Genomic DNA, 18,891 nt, shown 5'->3' on the forward strand with positions numbered 1-18,891 from the left:
TCGCTTCAGAAAGACAGGATAATAATTTGATTTAAGGATGTGTCAGGAGAGATTCTGCTCTGTAGGCAGAGATGAAGGCACAGTGAACTTCAACATAAAGAAGATATCAGCTGTCAGTACCAGCAGGAGGGTTAGAGCTGAAAAGTACAAAATATCACCATTAGACCGGAATATCGGCTGAGTTACGGAATTCTACCTCATTGCTTGTTGTTGAGTTTATGCTGTTTAGCAATCAACTCTTATTCTTTGCACCTCATTCTGCCTGATTGAGCATTTTTCAGAACTTTGAATTTTGACTAAGAGTTCCTGACTTTGTTCTGGCCCAGTTGAGAATGTTTCATATGAGACAATGTTGTTGTAATGATATGCAGCCCTGAACTTTAACAGCCACCTGGAGACCATTACAAAATCAGACTACTTCACCTTCAAAATAAAGTCAGATCAAGCTAATTTATGTCCAAGCAAGACCTAGAAAATGTATCTTACCAAGATAAGTATTGACTTGAATAACATCTAAATCCATTAGAATTTCATTAGAAGCAGAATAGCTCTGCTAGTAAAACAGATTTCTGTCCTTTTACCAGTCAGCTAGCAGCTCTGAGTTTGGATTCCTGTATTTATTATAACAGGAGAATATCATGGGGCCACTTATAACATATTGCCACCAGATTTCGTGCTCCGACTCTGATATCATTAATCACCAAAGCTATTTTAAGACAAAGTCCACTAGGTTTGGGGTCTAATGCCGTCCCTGGTGTTCACTGTTTGTCTGTAGTCACTGATCATGGCTGCACACACTGTATGTCTCATTCAGTGTGTCTGCATTTTAGAATACAATAGAATGCCTTCATTGTCATTGCATCCAAACTACCCCAAGATGAAAGTAATTCAGGCTGACCAACAACATTTGATCATTTTTCTTTGGAATCAAATATAATTATTCCCTTTATCTTTTGTTTTAACTTTCACATAGATTCCTTAGACATATAATGTTGTTGCTTTTGAGAGCTCAAGGGCGACACATGAAAGCCAGCAAATTACAGTTAATGTGATGTGTTTATTGTAATTATTTGTCATTTTATGAAAATATAAATACCTTTTTTTCATGTGAACATTTTTCCTTCACATCTTACATATTCATTGAACTGAAAACAGCATTTTTAGTTTCTTTTCCAACCCTGGCGAACAGATAGCAGATAACAAATGAAACAGTGACTAACACCGCCTCCAGGTGGAGCTGGAAGATAAGACATCTGAGCAGGACAGACACACACAGACAGACAGACAGGGAGACGCTGCAGCTCCCCCAGCCTCCAGCTCTTTCACAGTAAATTCCATTTGATCCATTCTTACTCTTTGTAATCACAGAAACCTGCCTGTCACCCTGGCTCCAGGGCACTGCGGTAGTATCCGTAATCCCATTAAATAAATAAAGTAATTCAGATGTTTAAACAACCCCAGAATTGTTTATAGGCTATTCCACTTTTATTGCTTTTCTGATGAATTATACAATTATTTCCATTGTTTTATTACGTGTTTTAACGGTGCATTTGTGTGCTTTCATTCTATTTTTCTCCCCCTGCTTGAAGTGCTGCAACGATCTAATTTCCCCGAGGTCATCAATAAAGTTTTATCATCTTATTCTATCTGTGAGCTTCAGACCGTCACACACTCACACACACACTCACACACACACACACACACACCCTAGAGCGCTTCTGCTGCGCTCTCACGACCTTGAGTTGCAAAAGTACACTTCCAGAATCGTACATTGTTGATTGAAGGGGCGTTCACGGCGAGTGACGCATACAACTGCAACTCCCACAATGCCTCGCGGTGCACACGGAAATGGATTAGGTAAACATCGGTTGGTGACATTAAAAGTCGTTTTTCCTGTCACGCAGGTTGATACATTCGCCATGACACAACTCTTCAGTCGTCTTTATAAGTCAGGGGTGTCTGCGAGTGATGAGTTTTTGTCAATGAGGATACAAGACGAAACGTTCTATTTGACGTTGGCGACGTGAATGTGTCACCAATGTCAACAACGATGTCACATAAGGTGAAATCGACAATATACGTCTGCTAATATACGGGTTTCCTGTTTAGAAAGAGCAACTAACCTAACAAATAATTAATTCAGGCATTTATGGAAGGTCTTAGAGTTTAATTCGGCGTAATTAAAGGTGAACAAGAGGTAAATAAGTTATGTTCCGTTTCTCCGGTTTGTCGTATCTGCTGACTCGGGTTTGTGTCGTTAAATCATAAATCATATCGTTCCATTAAACTTAGCCGTGGATTCCGTATTGAGACAGTGTGGACGCTTGTTTAAACTATAAAAGGCAGTAAAATGTCACATGTATCATGGTTTGTGTTTCCTCAGCGTTTCTCCTTGGCTGAACGCCTTTGCTGCTCCAGTTAAGCTGATGAATGTGTCCCACTCTGTCCCTTCTTCATCTTATCTGTAGGCTCCAGCTTCATCTCCCAGCTGTTCCTCTTCCTCGGTCTTTCTTCCCCTCCATCACCTGCATGCAGATGAATGTGGAAGTGAGACGCAGGCTGAGGCACAGAAACACGAAGTGAGAATAAATATACAAATATTGTATCATTGGCGGTTGTGTTTCCACGGGAGAATCACGAGGCTGTCACACTCACAGCCAGGCTCCATTTTATGACTTTGCAAATGGAATTGGAGTAAGGTTGACCTGTAGTGAGCTTTGTCAGTGTGGTAGCAGCTGAGGACGAGGTAAGGAACTATATATGAGGATAGCTAAGATTCATCTAAACCTAATATAGATTGTTGTTGTTTGCGTTTGAATGTAAAGTTTAACAATAATAAGTGTTGATTTAACCATTTTGCTGTGCATCAAACTATTGTGGCTTTAGGACAGAGCAAGTTGTGGAAGATTACAGAAGGAAGTTTGTATTTCCCCGATTTGTTCTGTGCTGAGGTGCGTTCAGGTGCATTCACTCAGCACAGACTGACTGAAGGCATTGAGGCGTGTAGCTGCCTTCAAATCTTTACTTTACCAAGACACCGGGATTGAAGTGGTGTCTGTGGTGTTTACTTATTTATTTTTTACTACTTAAAACAAATCTTGATTGTATTTAAAGTCCACTCAAGCTGCAGTAATGGTAAATAAGTGACAGTATTTTATTTAAGGCTACTTCCTCTCTGCGTTCATATTAAATACACAGTACAGACACATACTATCTTTCTACTTCTATCCATTCCTACTACATTTTGGTTTCTTCCCTCATTATCACGCTGTTAAACTCATGACGCCTCCTTCATTCTGATTTCTGTTCTGACTGTTTCAGTTCTCCAGGATGACGTCTCTGAGCTTCTACGTATGTTACCTTGTGAGTGTGTGCCTGGGCCTGGCCTGCGTGACGTGTGTGTGTCTGTGGAGCACTTTGTGGCGAGGAGGATTCGCCTGGGATCTCTCTTCCCATCAGTTCAACTGGCATCCCGTCCTCATGGTGACGGGGCTCATCGTTCTCTATGGCAACGGTGAGTGAACTCTCACACATCTTCACCTCTGCCTTCTTACCTCATTACCACACCTGTTTATGGGAAATACACTCTGTCATGGTGACATAATCGCTTCAGTGCGTAAAACATCCATACAACAAAGCATGACATCATTACATGAAGGCGTCTGACAGCAATACCCACAGTGGTTGTATGTACAGTATGTGTGTAGTTAAACATCTTCTTTGTTGGTGTGTGTCTGTAACAGGAGCTGTGTTGTACCGTGTCCCTCTGACCTGGGGGGGAGGGAAGCTCCCCTGGAAGCTGCTGCATGCTGGAGTGATGCTGCTGGCCCTGGTCCTCTCTGTTGTGGGTCTGTGTGCTGTGTTTCAGGTCCACAACGCTGAAGGCACTGCCAATCTCTACTCCTTACACAGCTGGATTGGAATCACAGCTACAGCTCTCTTCGCTGTGCAGGTGTGCCCGTTAAGTGTGTGTGTTAAGACATGCAGCTCTTTAAAATGTGCGTCCTGTACCTGACAGGAGGTGGTGGTGTGTGTGTCTGTGTGTGTCTCCCTCTCCAGTGGCTGGTGGGTCTGCTCGGCTTCCTCCTGCCCTGCTCCCCCATGGAGCTGAGGAAACTCCTGAAGCCCGTCCACGTCTGGATGGGGGTCAGCATTCTGACCCTCAGCGTCGCTGCCTGCATCTCTGGGATCAATGAGAAGCTCTTCTTCGTCCTGTGAGTGGAGTTTACCTTTTGATTAACCCTTTCATTGATAACCAAGTTTGAAACAATTACAAATGTATTTTCCCAAAGGCATAAATCCAATACATCCCAGCCGTACTCTGAGCTTCCACCTGAGGCTCTGATGGGGAATTCCCTGGGAGTTCTGATTGTGGCCTTCGGCATGGTTGTCCTCATGATTTTGTTGAATCAGGATTGGCAGAGACCTGAGTCCAGGCCTGGGGACCTGGCCTACAGGGTGAGAACCACTGCATCTGAGACAACATGTGAGAAAATAGATGATTATTATTTAAAATGAGGAATGGAACCTGATCTGTTTGTTCTCTCTTCCACAGCCGCTTCTCCAAGAAGAACATGAATGAAGGGAACTTCTGCTCATTGTTTCTCTCGTCTATGCAAACAAACTCAGGGCCACAGATCAGTTTTTGAATGTAGAAGATTGTGTGTGGATAGGAAAATAAAAATCTATGTCTATTATAGTTGAAAATATGTATTAGATATATTTAAAAGAGAAGAATAGCCAAAGAATAAAGTGTGTGTCAGTCATTCTTCTGTCCGAGCCTCAACAAACAATACACAGGAAGCTACTATAGTTCCTAAAGATGAATGAATGCCAGATTACAAAGTATAGGTTGTGTGAACTTCAGCATGTTGATTAAAGCTTTAGAGTTATTTATGGTTGAACTTGTCAGAGCTGTGAATGAAGACACATCTAGAAATCCAAATGTGTTCCTAGTTTGTAACGATTCTATTCTGTTCCTCTTCCTCTTCCTCCTCCTCTAAAGAGCAGTTGCAGATAGAACACGTTCAGTCGTTCTGTGACTCAAAGTGTTTCTTGCAGGCATGTTGTAGATCCATCAAGTTAAAAATGCATTTGATAAATAAATCATCTGAAGTCCACCTTAAAGTGCCTCTCATCACTTTTGGGACATTGTTAGAAGTCAGACTGGTTGAGGATTCTTCTAAGGAGGCATGACGCTGCCTTTTATCCCCCAAACTGTGATCAAAGCAGACAATGTGAGTGTCTGAGCAAACTCGTCTCGTTCAGTGAGGGAGTCTGGGAGCTGCAAGGCTGAAGCAGAGAGCAGTGTGGGTAAGTTCTCTCGTTCATCATGTGCAGGGATCTCTCTTTCTCTCTCTCAGTCTGGGGATTTATATGGAACGCTTGCTTGAGGATTATTTTAGGGAGAAGACGGCAGTAATCTTGGCCTGACGGTACATCTCTGTCCTAGCCGGGTCAGGTAGCCTCATGTGGGAGCTGACTGTTTCCCTCCCTTGGTAGTTGTAGTTATGTTCCACCTCAGGTCGTCTAGATACGCCTACGTTTGTTGACCTTCACACTCAAAGAAAGTTCTCTGTCTCACAGTTGTATAAAAGTATTGGAAAACCCAGGTGGGGGTTAGACAGACTGTAGTAGACAGGACACCAACATCCAGGGGACAGGGATGAAGGTAGAGCCAGCAAGACGTCTGGTATTATTATGGGAGACATCTGAGACAACCTTGAAGAAGGTATCCAATCTTTTTATCCCAGCTGGAGTCCTGCAGACAGAGGGGATGATGCATGGAAACTTAATTTAGAAGCTCCATGATTGTTTTCTTTGATAATGTCCTCCATATTCAGGTTATTCATAAGAGGACAAGAGGCGAAGACAGGATGCAAGTTGAAGGCTCGTTTGTAGGCCATCCAGCTTCCATCCAGTCAGGGAAGTGCGGGAAGAAACTCAGCAAACCTTTAAGTATACACAGAGTAATGAAAAACACATAATGTTTGTGCAGCAGGTGAACCAGAGTGATTCCTGACTTTATGTAGTTGATCGGTACAAAGGTGAAGCCAGAAATTAGGGGCGTCAAACTCAAACACACACTGGGCCAAAATAACAAACTGGGACTAAGTCGCGGGCCAGACTTCATATTTCTTGAAAAATGGACTACAGTTGTACATGTTTTCACTTCTCTCCAGATATATGATGATTTATCTTAATGCTCTTTATTGCTTTGCACTTTAGACTTTGCTGCTGTAACATGTGGATTCCCCCGTTGAGGGACGAATAAATGATTATCTTATCTTATCTCTTATCTTAAGACAGTGAGCTGAGGTTCAATGTCTTACAGATCCTGCAGATTGTTTAGTAAACTTTCAAAACTACACACTTGAGTGGCCTCATTTCAAAAGTGAGCAACAGTTAGAGAGAACGATCATTTCACACACAAACAATCCAGAAACTTTGCATCGTGTGTAAGTCTGTAAAAAGGAAGAACCTTCCTCCAAACCTGCAGGAGGAAGAGAAGCAGCAACAACAGCTACAGGAGGAGGAGGAGGAGGAGGAGGAGCAACAACAGCTACAGGAGGAGGAGGAGGAGCAACAACAGCTACAGGAAGAGGAGGAGGAGGAGGAGGAGGAGGAGCAACACCAGAGGAGGAAGCAGAAGCTGCAATGTCATATTCCTGAAACGAAAGTCAGTCAGTCAGAGTCCAGCAGAGCCTCGACTGAAGCAGAAGAGAAGCCAGAGGATCAGAAGTTTGTCCAAGTTTGTCTCTGCAGCGTCTCTGCAGCGTCTCAGCCAAACTCAGGTGAGTGCAGACAGAATCTTGTCAGTTTCAGCAGCAGCATGAGGTCCAGGCTGAGCTGCTCTCACACGTCTCACTTCACTGCTTCAGTCTTAAAGGCTTGGCTCTGGTTCACACACGTTGGTGTTTGTAAACACACGGCAGTTTTTACCGTCAGAGCAAGAAAAGAGCGTCAGGAAGTGTGTGTTTATCTGTGTTAGTGAGTCTCAGCACTGAGCCGCACCCACGGCAACAGGAAGTGAAGTGAGTGCAGCCTGTAGTCATGGTGACCTCATTAAAAGGGAAAGTTCAGCTCCAGAGTGAAAAGGGAAACTTTAAAGTTAAACAGTCTGAATAGAACTAAAGGGACAAAAGCTTCATGTCCTGATCAATACACAATCAATCCTCATGAAGCTGAGCCTGAAGCTGAGCCTGAAGTCTTTTCATGACGTTTCCTTGAGCGCCCCCTCAGGACAAACCCCAGTCTGCTCATAATATCCATCAAGAACAAAGTCGTCTCTCCTGTTTCACTCTGACATGAACTTCAGGAGCTTTAAGACTTCCAGACTCTTCATCCTGCTCAACAATCAGTGTTTGTGTCTCCAGAGATGTTTTCACTCATGTTCTTGTCTGTTCTCAGTTTGTAGACATGTCTGCTGCCAGCTGTCTGCGGTCTGAAGATCAGTTCCTGTGCTCCATCTGTCTGGAGGTCTTCACTGATCCAGTCTCCACACCATGTGGACACAACTTCTGCAAAAGCTGCATCACTCAACACTGGGACAGTAACGTCCTGTGTGTGTGTCCTCTGTGTAACGAGAGGTTCTGCACAAGACCTGAGATGAAGATCAACACGTTCATATCTCAGATGGCCGCTGAGTTCAGACAGTCGACTCAAAAGGAAGCCAGCAGAAGATCAGAGGGACCAGCTGCCAAACCAGGAGAAGTTCAGTGTGACTTCTGCACTGGAACCAAACTAAAGGCCATCAAGTCCTGCCTGAAGTGTGAGGCCTCCTACTGTGAGACTCATCTGGAGCCTCATCTGACAGCAGCACGCCTGAGATCACACCAGCTAATCCATCCTGTGGACAACCTGGAGGACAGGATGTGTAAGAAGCACAAGAAACCTCTGGAGCTCTTCTGCAAGACCGACCAGACCTGTGTGTGCTCACTCTGTCCTGTTTTAGACCACAAGAACCATGAGTTTCTTCCTCTGGAAGAAGAATATGAAGGAAAGAAGTCTGAGCTGGAGAAGATGGTGGCTGAACTTCAGCAGAAGATCCAGCTGACACTACTGAAGGTCCAGGAGATGAAACAGTCAGCAAAGCTCAGCAGGGAAGCTGCAGACAGAGAGAGAGCAGTTGGAGATCAGGTCTTCACCGCTCTGAAGCAGCTTGTGGAGAAAATCCAGGCCGACTTCAGGAAGACCATGGAGGAGAAGCAGAGGAGCACAGAGAAACAGACTGAAGACCTCATCAAGGAGCTGCAGCAGGAACTCTCTGGACAGAGAGAGAGAACTGCTGATGTGGAGAAGCTCCTACTCTCTGAAGATCACCTCCACCTCCTCCAGAGCTTCTCATCCATCAGCTCTGCTCCTCCCACCAAGGACTGGACACAGGTCAGAGTCCATCAAAGGTCACATGAGGGGAGTGTGGTGAAAGCTGTGGCTCAGCTGGAGGAGACCATCAGTAAGGAGGTGAAGAAGCTGCTGAAGAAGGTGGAGCTGAGGAGGATCCAGCAGTTTGCAGTGGACGTGACTCTGGATCCTGATACAGCTCATCCTCTACTCATCCTGTCTGATGATGAGAAACAAGTTCACCGTGGTGATGTGAGGAAGAATCTCCCAGACAAACCACAGAGATTTGATAGATATGTTAGTGTTTTAACAAAGCAGAGTTTCTCCTCTGGAAGATTTTACTTTGAGGTTCAGGTCAAAGGAAAGACAGAGTGGGATTTAGGAGTGACCAGAGAGACGAGCAAGAGGAAGGGAGCCTTCACACTGAGCCCTCAGGAAGGTTACTGGGCTGTTGTGTTGGAGAATGTAGATGAGTACGAAGCTTATGATGACCCTCATGTCCCTCTGAGTCTGAAGTCAAAGCCAGAGAAGGTGGGCGTGTTTGTGGACTATGAGGAGGGTCTGGTCTCCTTCTATGACGTGGATGCTGCAGCTCTGATCTTCTCCTTCACTGGCTGCTCCTTCACTCATAAGCTCCTCCCATACTTCAGTCCTGGGCATCTTTTATTTTGTACAGACTCCGCCCCTCTGATCATCTCAGCTGTCAGTCACTCTGCCTAACCTGCAGGAGTTTACATGAAACGTTTCTGTAGTTTAAGGGAACTAAAGTACAAAGGATCAGCTGATCTTCCCTCTTTACTTTGTCTTTTCTTCACATTCTGATGACATTATATTTGTTTCTGGTTGCTTCTTCCTGCTGTAACGCAACAATTTACTCACACTGATCTAAGAACTGTGATTACTGTTCATCAATCAATCAATCAGAAGCTTTGAGTAAAGTCTTTGCATGTAAGTGTGATCAATCAAAAGGTTTGATTGATCTCTGTAAATATCACAAATGTTGGGTTGTGGTTTATGAATGGACTGAATTCTGTCTTTGATCTTTGGAACAAAAACAATAATAAAGTTGGGATGAGGTCATGTCAGCTGTTTTCATGTTTGGTATCAAATCTGAAAACATGTTTGACTTTCAGGTTTGAGTGCAGAGCTCTGTTCATGTAAGACTGTATCTGTAATCTAATAAACAAAACCAGAGCTTTCCAATCATGTTTAACCCTTTAATCCATGCTGTTTCACTCACACATATAAGCACAGAGGGGAGTTTAAAAGTGTGAAATGCTGCACTGAGTTTTAGTTGTAGATGATTCTCAAGCCCTTTGCTGCTGACTACATAACAAAAGTGAAATAGTGGAAATGGTACAAGTAGGCGGGGCTAAAGAAGGCTACAGTAAATATCAAACCTCCTCTGTTCCTCTCTCATTACCTCCAGTGATTCTCTCTCTCTCTCTCTCTCTCTCTCTCTCTCTCTCTCTCTCTCTCTCTCTCTCTCTCTCTCTCTCTCTCTCTCTCTCTCTCTCTGTGTGTCTGTGTGTGTTCTCTGTGGTGGAATCTTCCTCCATCTGGACTTTAGATGCATTTAAGCTCTGTAGGAAAGCGGCACGTGGCTTTGATCTCCATCTCTGTCACATATCTGATTTACTCATGTTCTCCTTCTCTCCATGTACCGATGCTTTGTGGTCAAAGTGTGATAGGAATAAGAAGTCTGGTGTGAGAAGCAGCAGCCTAGAAACCTAGCTGGGGAGTTGAGACCAAGCCTAGAGATCTGAGCGTTCTTCATGTCTGACTGTTGTGTTATGTTTCCACCTTATTGCTCTTCTCTTAACCCCCAGGTTGCTCTGTAAAGTCTCGGTTTATTATTTATGGCGAATTGTTAGATATTGTTATGATTGGCAGGCGATCAAGTTATTTGAAGGTTGGACCCAGTTATGTGGAACAGACACCAGTACATGGAATCAGGTGGTTAACAAACACAAACCAGGATGAAGCTGGGCGCTGCTGCTGGAGACGCTGAACACGGAACGCTTGACGAAGCGAGAGTGAGTGGATCCCAAAAACAGAATCCAGGAGCACAGGAAAAACAAAAGGTCCACTCACTGGAACAAGCACAGCTTAATATTATAACCAAATGAGAAATAGATTTTCAAATAAGAGCCATAAGTGGCATTCGTTTCTTACTTTTATCTAAATAATTAAAATGAAATTTTCTGTAACCTTTCAAGTTCATTTTCAATGGAAACCTTTTTTTCACAGAACAACAGAACAACCCAAATCAAATAATAATTGCCCTCAATGAAAATCCAACAATTCAACTATTCTAGGTCAGGCGAGACTAAAGTGCATAAAGAAAAGCTCAGTTTGCTAAACTCTGATTTACTCTGATGCACAGAGATCTGTGCTGCCCAACATAGAGAGCGTTTGAGCAGCTTGGGGACGGAGTTGTTGGGGAATTGTGTCTGGGAAGAAACGAGTAAACAGAGTCATAGTTTGACTTGAGCGTGTGTGTTACTACACTGGAGTTCAATCAGCTCCATTTGGAGGTTGGTTGATGCGCGTTCCACGTCAAATGCAAACGGATTACTAATCACTCCACACCTACATTTCTGGGCTTCAAAGTCGGCAAATCGCCGGGTAAACTCGGCGCTGAGTACGTAGAGTTTTTCAGCAAACTGTGCACTTGGCAACACGGAGGTAGAGATCTGTTCCTTCATGGTTTGGCTGCACGGAAAATGGCCCAAGTTTCCTTGCAGCGTCCTTCTCTCCCACAGGAACAACTTAGTTTGAAGAGCCCTCACCTCAGCGTACATGCGTGTGTGATGACACGGCCCCGCCCCTGAAGCTGCAGGTTGAGCACATCCAGATGGCTCGTGATGTCACACAGAACGCACTCGCAGAGCATTCTGGGATGTGTAGTATTAGCGGTGCATGCGCTTTATACCAGCGGGCTAGCTCTAATAGACATTTGACATTATCTCTCGGGCCAAATATAATTACACTGCGGGCCACATTGGGCCCGCGGGCCTGAGTTTGACACCCCTGCCATAAATACAATGAACCCTGGGATGTTTGTTCATGCAAGTCCATGCAACACAGATCATTATCAGTGCAGCTGGACGGCTCATCTTTGCATGATTGAATAAGTTTGGTGGCCCAGCAACAAGCCTAGATATGCAAATGAGTTGAATAATGTAGATTGATTGCACGATGTCAAACTTCACACAACCTGAAAACTATATCAAGGTGAGAAACCTGACAGTCGCTGACACTCAAACGTTTACACCGTCTCTCAGAAGAACAGCTGAAGCCACAAACCAAACCAAAGCCTTCCTTAGCCTTTGAAAGTGCCACAGATACAGGAAGTGAAACGGCACCCAAACAGACAGGGAATCTATAGCTTGACGTCTGAAAGCAGCTGTCTAGGTTTTTCATCCCTTCCCGTGTTTGAAAGCACTTAAAAGGTCTCTGTGGTAGAAACTTCCACAGATATGAATGTTGTGCTTTCAAACGCTTTGCAACTGAATATTTCCAGCAGCTTTTAACTTCTGCAGCCCTGATCTGGGAGGCAGTAGCTCAGTGGGTAGAGCTTCCGCTTGGGAACCGGAAGGTTGCTGGTTCGAGCCCCTGCCGAGGTGCCCCTGAGCAAGGCACCAAAAGCGTCTGCCAAATGATCGTAATGTAATGTAATGTAATGATCTACTGTACTTCACACATCTTCAGCCACACACACACACACACACACACACACACTGAATCATAGTGATATTCATGGGAAGAATTCTATCTGCTTATTTTGTCAATTATTTATTCTTTATCTTATTCTATTTGTGATCCGACAATTTACGGGTTCTGTCATGAATGTAATCATCTTTATATTGGACACATATTCTAACAAAATGTAAAGAAAACGCCCACAGGGTGGCAGCAAAGTCGAGTTGAAACTAGTTTGAAGTTTATTTCGTCTTGTATTATAAATGTTATGAAGCCTGTTTATCTGTACAACAACATGTAAATCAAATGTTTTTAAAATCAAAAAATGTTTTTACTAACGTTGAAATCTATTTTGTGTTCATTGAAAGGAGAATGACCAATCCAGAGCAGAGTTTTCAGTGTTGCGTTCAGGTACTATCAAGAATCGAATTTGCCAAGATCTATGTAGAAAGCGTTTTACCCACATTATTGAACTTCTCAAACCTTTTACATGTAACAATAACACATCTTTTCAGCGCTTGATGCCATTGTCACAAAGAATTGAATTAATGTATAAATATAGTATATGGAAACGTTCACATTATAATCCATTAAATGCAAATTTTGACCTTAATCCGAATGAATGTTGATAATGAAACTTCCCACTGTGCGCTCTTGTTTTCCCTTAAAATCGGTTTTTAATTTTTATTTGATTTTACGAATTACAGGGGTGAAATAGTAATATTTACCTCTGCGCTTTTGAAACCTCTTGTAGTTATTATTATTATAATAACTCAACTTTCACCGATTTGAATGGAATATTCCCTACGGCGCTTGAAAGCAGCAACAAATCATGATCATCACTGTCGGGATCATCCGCTATTTCCACGTCCGGGGCCATCGGAGAAGTAAAGGTGGGCGTCAGTGGGAGGGTCCACGGGAACTGCGCTTCAAAGCGTCCGTGAAATGTGTGTGAGGGTGAAAGTGAACCCGGGGAGACGCAGCTGACTCGACACACACTCACACACATACACACACACACCGGACTCTCTCTCCAGCCTGTTGCTGCAGCCTGCAGGACCACATTCTGCTTCAGATCCTCCGTGGGCAGAAGTCAAGTAAGTAGAAGTCATCCGCAGCTGGATTTACCATGGATTCACCCCGAATTATTACAGAAAAAGATTCCGAAATGACTTTATATTGAAACCGTAACAGTTTATGACCTCCCTCTAAGTACTTAAGTAAATCAGCTGATTTGTAAAGTTGTCTTGTAAGCTTAATAGCGGATTCAAACTTTTATTTCAGCTCTTACAAAGTTTAAATACGTATTATTTGAAGGCGTTGTTGTTTATATACACTATGAGAGAGGATAGTGCAGATTAGAGAGTGCTTACATGTCTGAAGGAGTCTTTAGTATCTGATCAAGCCTTTGCTGCATGTAACTCTTTTATTTACACGTTATAAGTGAAACTTTATGATGAGTGCCACAAGAAAACAGCTGACATTTCTATAAACTGACATTTGGACCTGTGGACACGTTCAACCAGGACACAGGACAGACCATATCTTGGTTAGTTGTGTTCATTCCTGACCTTCCTTGTATTCTAAAGCCTTTATACTCCAGCGTCTCTGTTATGCTGTAACATCATCTGTCCTCAAACATCTGCCAAGCTCTCTGCAAAGGCACCAGGCGTTTCAAATTCCAACCAGCGATTAGTGAAGTCATTGTCAAGTTGTTTTTGTTTGAAGCAAAGGAGAGAGAGAGAGAGAGAGAGAGAGAGAGAGAGAGAGAGAGAGAGAGAGAGAGAGAGAACTTCCTGCCTGTTTGTGATGTGAAGACGCTGCATCTTCAGATTGTCGTCTCTCTCTCGTCTCAGGAATCGGTGAAGTGATCGTTTCATTGCTGAGGCAGGAGTGTGTGTGTGTTAAGTGTTAGTCTGGAAAGAAGTGGTGTTTACAAGTGAGTCTTTACGATCTTTGCCTGAGCTGAACTTGTTTTTTCTTGACCATATTTATCTGATGATAGCATCGCCTACACATTGCAGGCAGACCCGGCGGCTGTGGGCTTCATTCCATCTGTTCACTTTGTAATGTCGATCTGTAACTTGTGCAACAACTGCCACGTTACAGCGAGGAGCGAAGCAGAAACCCTGCAGTTGGAGGGAGAAACCCTTAGCTTTCTGTCACATCACACAACAGGAAGAGCTTTTGGTTTAATGAACTTGGTGTCAGGTCTCCAGCTTCTGTCAGCGTTTCACTGGGATTTGGGATTTATTCATTCTTCTAAGAGGAGGTGCTGCCTGGCTGTTTATCAGGACCAGTAGATCAAACACAGCTGACACTGCTGCAGTTGCTAAGCAGCAGAAGCTTGCAATTACTAAATACAATCATTGAGAATTGATATACGGTGTTAAAATGTGTGTTTAATTGTTAAGTAGCTGTATAATAAGAGGAAGTTACTTAATAAACCTTGTGTTGTGTGTATGTTGCAGACAAAGTGCTGCTTAAAGGTTCCCTGTGTGAGAGCCAACTTTAAAAGAACACACAACCTTTTTAGATTAGAATTATAATGTGAATGTGGAACAGATAAAGCTGTGATTCAGTCCTAGATTCATATGAGAACCTGAGCTTTTAGCTGTGACCTGGTCAGCAAAATGAGATGAGATGATGTCATGTATTGTTATTACACAGATAATGAGCCTTCAGCAGAATGTTTATATACGACACACAAACCACACGGCTCTGTGTGACTGGAGTGGACTTCGTTTATGAAGTGGTTTAGTTTAAAACGTGTTTGCCTCCATGTGGCCTCAGGTGGTTCCGCTGTAGGAAACATGAATATTAAAGCTGAGGTGACGTCATTCACTCGCTCCTCTTCCTTCTCTCTCTGTTGTCTCTCCTCACAGTCACAGATCGTTCCCTTTGCAGTCGTAGGAACTCTGAACTCATGGCAGGTTTGGAGGCGATAGTCAGACGTGTGTTCTCAAATAAGATCTGGATGGAGAGAGTGTTGACATGTTCTGTATGTGAATGAAATGAAATGTTGACCCTGTATGTAAAAGCTAGACCCCTGACCCCTGACCCCAAACTGTTCTTGGCAAGTTTGGAGGCGATTGTAGGAATGATGCTTGCTGCAACTCTGGACAAACAGACAAACACGCCACACATCCTATAGCTAAAGAGTGAGAAAAGGATTTAAGCTATGACAGCACTTCCCTGTGAGGAGTTTGGCGTTGCATCACTCTGCAGGTGTCTGGAGTTCAAAACTTTCAAGTTGAGGATGTCTTGACTGATCAAACTTGATTGAGAGGTTTGGATCATTTCTAAACAAAGAGGCACTGCTGATCTCTAGTTTCGAAGTATTCTGAAGTTGAAGAAGAGTTCTCCCAAGCTGCAGACTCTTATGATTGCACAATATGAAGACTCTGGCCTCTTACTACTGAAGGTGTTGCCAGCATTGAGATAATCAAAAGGTTTTGCAGAGCTGCTTTAACTTCCCAGGAGCCACAGGAGCTTCGGAGGAGCGTTCATCTTCTGTATAATTTTCCTGCACTCGGCAACATGTGAGAGTTCAAACAGGAATTTTAATGAGCGCTCTCCTCATTGTTCCCTCTCCAGGTCGGCCCAGAATGCTGGCCCCTCGCCCCCTGCTCAGCTGCTCAGCCGTGCTCTTAGTGCTCCTGGAGCTGGTCCTGGCCCAGTACGAGCACCTCGGTTTACCGCCGGGCTTCCTGGAGCCACAGCAGGAGCAGTACACCGCCCCGCAGCTGGCGCCAGACACTCCCAGGATCCAGCTTCGCCTGGCGGGGGACAAGCGTAAACACAACGAGGGCCGGGTGGAGGTTTTCTACAACAACGAGTGGGGCACCGTCTGCGATGACGACTTCTCCATCCATGCTGCCCAGGTGGTCTGCAGGGAGCTGGGCTACCTGGAGGCCGTGTCCTGGTCTCCATCGTCTAAATATGGGAAAGGGGAAGGTAGGTCCAGCCAAGCCTAGATGAGGATCCTTCATGTTAAGACTCCTCCCATCATAAACTAATGTCAAACTACCTGATGGTTAACGTTGAGTGGACATATTGGCCAGGTTCTCCCATTAGAAGGGAAAGATGTCCTCCTCATGGAAGCTCTGATTCCTCCGCAGTGACTCAGCACCTCTTTTTGTTTTCTTAGGACCCATCTGGTTTGACAATCTCCACTGCACCGGCAAAGAGAAGACGCTAGCTCAGTGTCCCTCCAACGGGATCGGCGTGTCTGACTGCAAACACAGCGAGGACGTGGGCGTGGTCTGCAGTGAGAAGAGGATCCCTGGGTTTAAGTTTGTCAGCTCCCTGCCCAATCATGTGGAGGTAAGCCATGAACACAGCGCAGATCCATGAAGGTGCAGCGCTCTCAGAGGAGCTAACAGGAGGACGCGTGCTTCCTCAGACTCTTCTGTCACTGCTGGACAGAGGAACATTTGTTTGACACCTTGTCAGTTGGCACGGTGACAGCTGGGCTTTGGTTTGAGTCTCTTTGTACAAACACCACATAATGTGCAGTTGTTGACACGTCTCTTGACATTCTGTCTTTAAAGTTCTCCTCCCATTATTCATGCAGACCTCAGCCTGTGTGTGTGTGTGTGTGTGTGTGTGTGTGTGTGTGTGTGTGTGTGTGTGTGTGTGTGTGTGTGTGTGTGTGTGTGTGTGTGTTAGGGAGGGAGGGAGGGAGAAAACGTTCATTTAGCAGGTAAATGAGTTAATAGTTGGTGTTTAAATACACAGTTCGTACGGCATCAGGCCTAAACTTAAAGTCAATAAAGCTTTATGACTTTAAGTTTTAATGATAGCTCTCAGCAAACAGCCAGCAGTGAGTGAGAGTGTGACAGAGAGAGTGAGAGTGAGGTTAAAGTGGTAATTGTGAGGCGCTGAACTCGTAACTGTCAGTGTTGTCTGGTTGGACTCTTAAAGGCCCTGCTGTGCTTCGTTCTCTGGTCCGGGCCAATAAGCCCTAAAGCCAACGGCCACCAAGAGAACGCTATCTTCCTCTTCCTCCTCCTCACTGTGCAGGCCTCACAAACTCACATTCCAATGGTATGAGAGAGCTGCAGGAAAGAACTCACTCTCTCTGCCTCTGCCTCTGCCTCCCTCTCTCTCTCTCTCTCTCTCTCTCTCTCTCTCTCTCTCTCTCCCTCTCTCCCTCTCTCTCTCTTTCTCTCTCTCTCTCTCTCTCTCTATCTCTCTCGCTCTCTCAGCCTCTGCCTCTCTCTCTCTCTCTCTGCCTCCCTCTCTCTCTCTCCCTCTCTCTCTCTCTCTCTCTCAGCCTCTGCCTCTCACTCTCTCTCCCTCTCTCTCCCTCTCCCTCCCTCTCCCTCTCTCTCTCTCTCTCTCTCTCTCTGCCCCGCCTCCTTCTCTTCCCCCCTCGCTGTCTCTCTCTCTCCCTCTCTCTCTCTGGCTCACTCCTCTCATTCTTTGGCTTGTTTAAAGGCTAGTATAGAATGTCTGTCTTCTCCATGTAACCTCAGAACATGGACTGACAGCTTATCCAAAGGGCCGTCAGTGTTGTTGTAATGTTTGTTCCAGTCTTTATAAACCGTCCATGCAGGGAGTGAGTGTGTGGTGTCAGATGTGTGTTATGAGTTTAAGGACTTTGAAATGTGAAGCTGCATTGTGGGACCACATGCACGACTTCTCCCGAGCTGGAGCGGCGGTCCAGACGTCTGGAGTCCCGCCTCCAGCTGGGTTAGTGACTGGGAACAGAAAAGTCCCACTCAGCTTTTCCGTTCCCTAACAGAGGGGGGGGGGGGGGGGGGCACCTCCATGTAAAACACACACTTATCATCTGGAAGTGGTGTTCCACTGACTCACTCTGGGGTGTAAAGGTAGCCATGACGACATGTCGCCGGGGGTTTTGTGGTTTGGGATGATGAGGGGCTTTGGGAACACCGCATAGCGCTCCCATAGCGTTCCCATAGTGTAGAGCAGGTGATGATAACCTCAGCACAACCAGACGACCACAGAGGAAATACCCAAAGAGTGAGCGAGGAGGGAGCGAGCGAGGAGGGAGGAGACACACGGGGCCTTTTGCACGCACGTGTCGCTGACCTCTGACCTTTAAGCTCAGATTCTTCTCTTTGGGCGCTTTGTCTCCCAACATTGTTGAAATGAAAGAGGAGGTGAGAGACGCTTCCAAAGTGAACAACAAGTTAAAATAGAACGGCAGAAAAAAGCTCAATTGTCTTTGGTGGTCAGTGGAGTAACTGTGTGTGTGTGTGTGTGTGTGTGTGTGTCAGCTGGACGGTAAACACAGATTGACACCCAGAGTTCAGTTTCCGTCTGTGTCATATTGACTGTGGTGTCTCTGCTCTGTTTGTTTACATTCTGAGGGAACTCTGGTCTGTCTCAACATCTCAGCTGCACAGAATCATTCCATCCCATTTCAAACCAAAATTCCCGGGTTTATGGGTTGCGTTGTTTGCCGCTTCAACATCCTGTCTCCCATTTATCAACATAGACTGTGATGGAGTGTAAAGCATGAAGTTCCACCGGCTCCTGACGGGAAGGAGGGGCGTGGCCCAGGTGAGGATCAGGGATCTGTAGCTTTGGGAGAAAAGGTGCAATCACTGTTTCTTAAGACAAACCATTAGTGTAAATTCCTCTCCTGTCATCGGGGTGGAACGGTGGTACAAATTATAATCTTGCTTATGTTCAAGTCCTTAAATTGAACATTGAACATTGTGTTACCATGTTAGAATCTGCCTCACATGTAATGAAACATGTGAGGCAGACAAACGTGTGGATCATCATTATAGCTACTCAAAGAGACTCTTTCAAGGAGTCTAGATTGTGTTGATAACAGAAGCCTGGAGGCCAGAATCAGACTCAGAC

General features: G+C 44.8%; 3 protein-coding genes across 9 annotated transcripts in view; all 3 read left to right on the forward strand.

The window, feature by feature from the left end:
• The first annotated feature begins 1,812 nt into the window (after positions 1 to 1,812).
• Positions 1,813 to 5,120, forward strand: cyb561a3a (cytochrome b561 family, member A3a). 7 transcript variants are annotated; one of them, XM_076164490.1, is made up of 7 exons: positions 1,813 to 1,857; positions 2,469 to 2,579; positions 3,322 to 3,514; positions 3,744 to 3,952; positions 4,060 to 4,214; positions 4,293 to 4,458; positions 4,556 to 5,120. In XM_076164490.1, exons 3-7 carry the CDS (start codon positions 3,331 to 3,333, stop codon positions 4,580 to 4,582), a joined length of 741 nt encoding a protein of 246 aa, XP_076020605.1. In that variant the 5' UTR covers positions 1,813 to 1,857; positions 2,469 to 2,579; positions 3,322 to 3,330; the 3' UTR covers positions 4,583 to 5,120. The 7 variants fall into 7 exon arrangements, with proteins under 7 accessions (XP_076020605.1, XP_076020608.1, XP_076020609.1 ...); XM_076164488.1 differs by lacking the exon at positions 1,813 to 1,857 and adding an exon at positions 1,877 to 2,062; XM_076164491.1 differs by lacking the exon at positions 1,813 to 1,857 and adding an exon at positions 2,078 to 2,197.
• Positions 5,121 to 6,672: 1,552 nt separating this feature from the next.
• Positions 6,673 to 9,546, forward strand: LOC143011529 (E3 ubiquitin-protein ligase TRIM39-like). Its single transcript, XM_076164435.1, has 2 exons — positions 6,673 to 6,794; positions 7,411 to 9,546. Exon 2 carries the CDS (start codon positions 7,420 to 7,422, stop codon positions 9,061 to 9,063), a length of 1,644 nt encoding a protein of 547 aa, XP_076020550.1. The 5' UTR covers positions 6,673 to 6,794; positions 7,411 to 7,419; the 3' UTR covers positions 9,064 to 9,546.
• A 3,382-nt stretch (positions 9,547 to 12,928) lies between these two features.
• loxl2b (lysyl oxidase-like 2b) overlaps positions 12,929 to 18,891 on the forward strand; it is a 24,145-nt gene continuing 18,182 nt past the window's right edge. The window contains exons 1-3 of the mRNA XM_076164460.1: positions 12,929 to 13,145; positions 15,646 to 16,005; positions 16,199 to 16,374. Coding sequence (XP_076020575.1) covers positions 15,657 to 16,005; positions 16,199 to 16,374 — 525 coding nt within the window. The 5' untranslated portion in view covers positions 12,929 to 13,145; positions 15,646 to 15,656. The remainder of the gene's footprint in view (positions 13,146 to 15,645; positions 16,006 to 16,198; positions 16,375 to 18,891) is intronic.

The sequence above is a fragment of the Genypterus blacodes genome, unplaced genomic scaffold (assembly GCF_046128005.1).
Source record: "Genypterus blacodes isolate CSIRO-AG114 ecotype Tasmania unplaced genomic scaffold, CSIRO-AGI_Gbla_v1 ptg000136l_1, whole genome shotgun sequence".
Taxonomy (NCBI): Eukaryota; Metazoa; Chordata; class Actinopteri; order Ophidiiformes; family Ophidiidae; genus Genypterus; species Genypterus blacodes.

Bases quoted from the DNA above. Each gene is read 5' to 3' on its own strand.
- cyb561a3a (XM_076164488.1), top strand. From the start codon at position 2,039: ATGTCAACAACGATGTCACATAAG. The intron at 4,215-4,292 runs GTGAGTGGAGTT...ATTTTCCCAAAG, and splicing joins GAGAAGCTCTTCTTCGTCCT to GCATAAATCCAATACATCCC. The intron at 4,459-4,555 runs GTGAGAACCACT...TCTCTTCCACAG, and splicing joins CTGGGGACCTGGCCTACAGG to CCGCTTCTCCAAGAAGAACA.
- LOC143011529 (XM_076164435.1), top strand. From the start codon at position 7,420: ATGTCTGCTGCCAGCTGTCTGCGGTCTGAAGATCAGTTCCTGTGCTCC.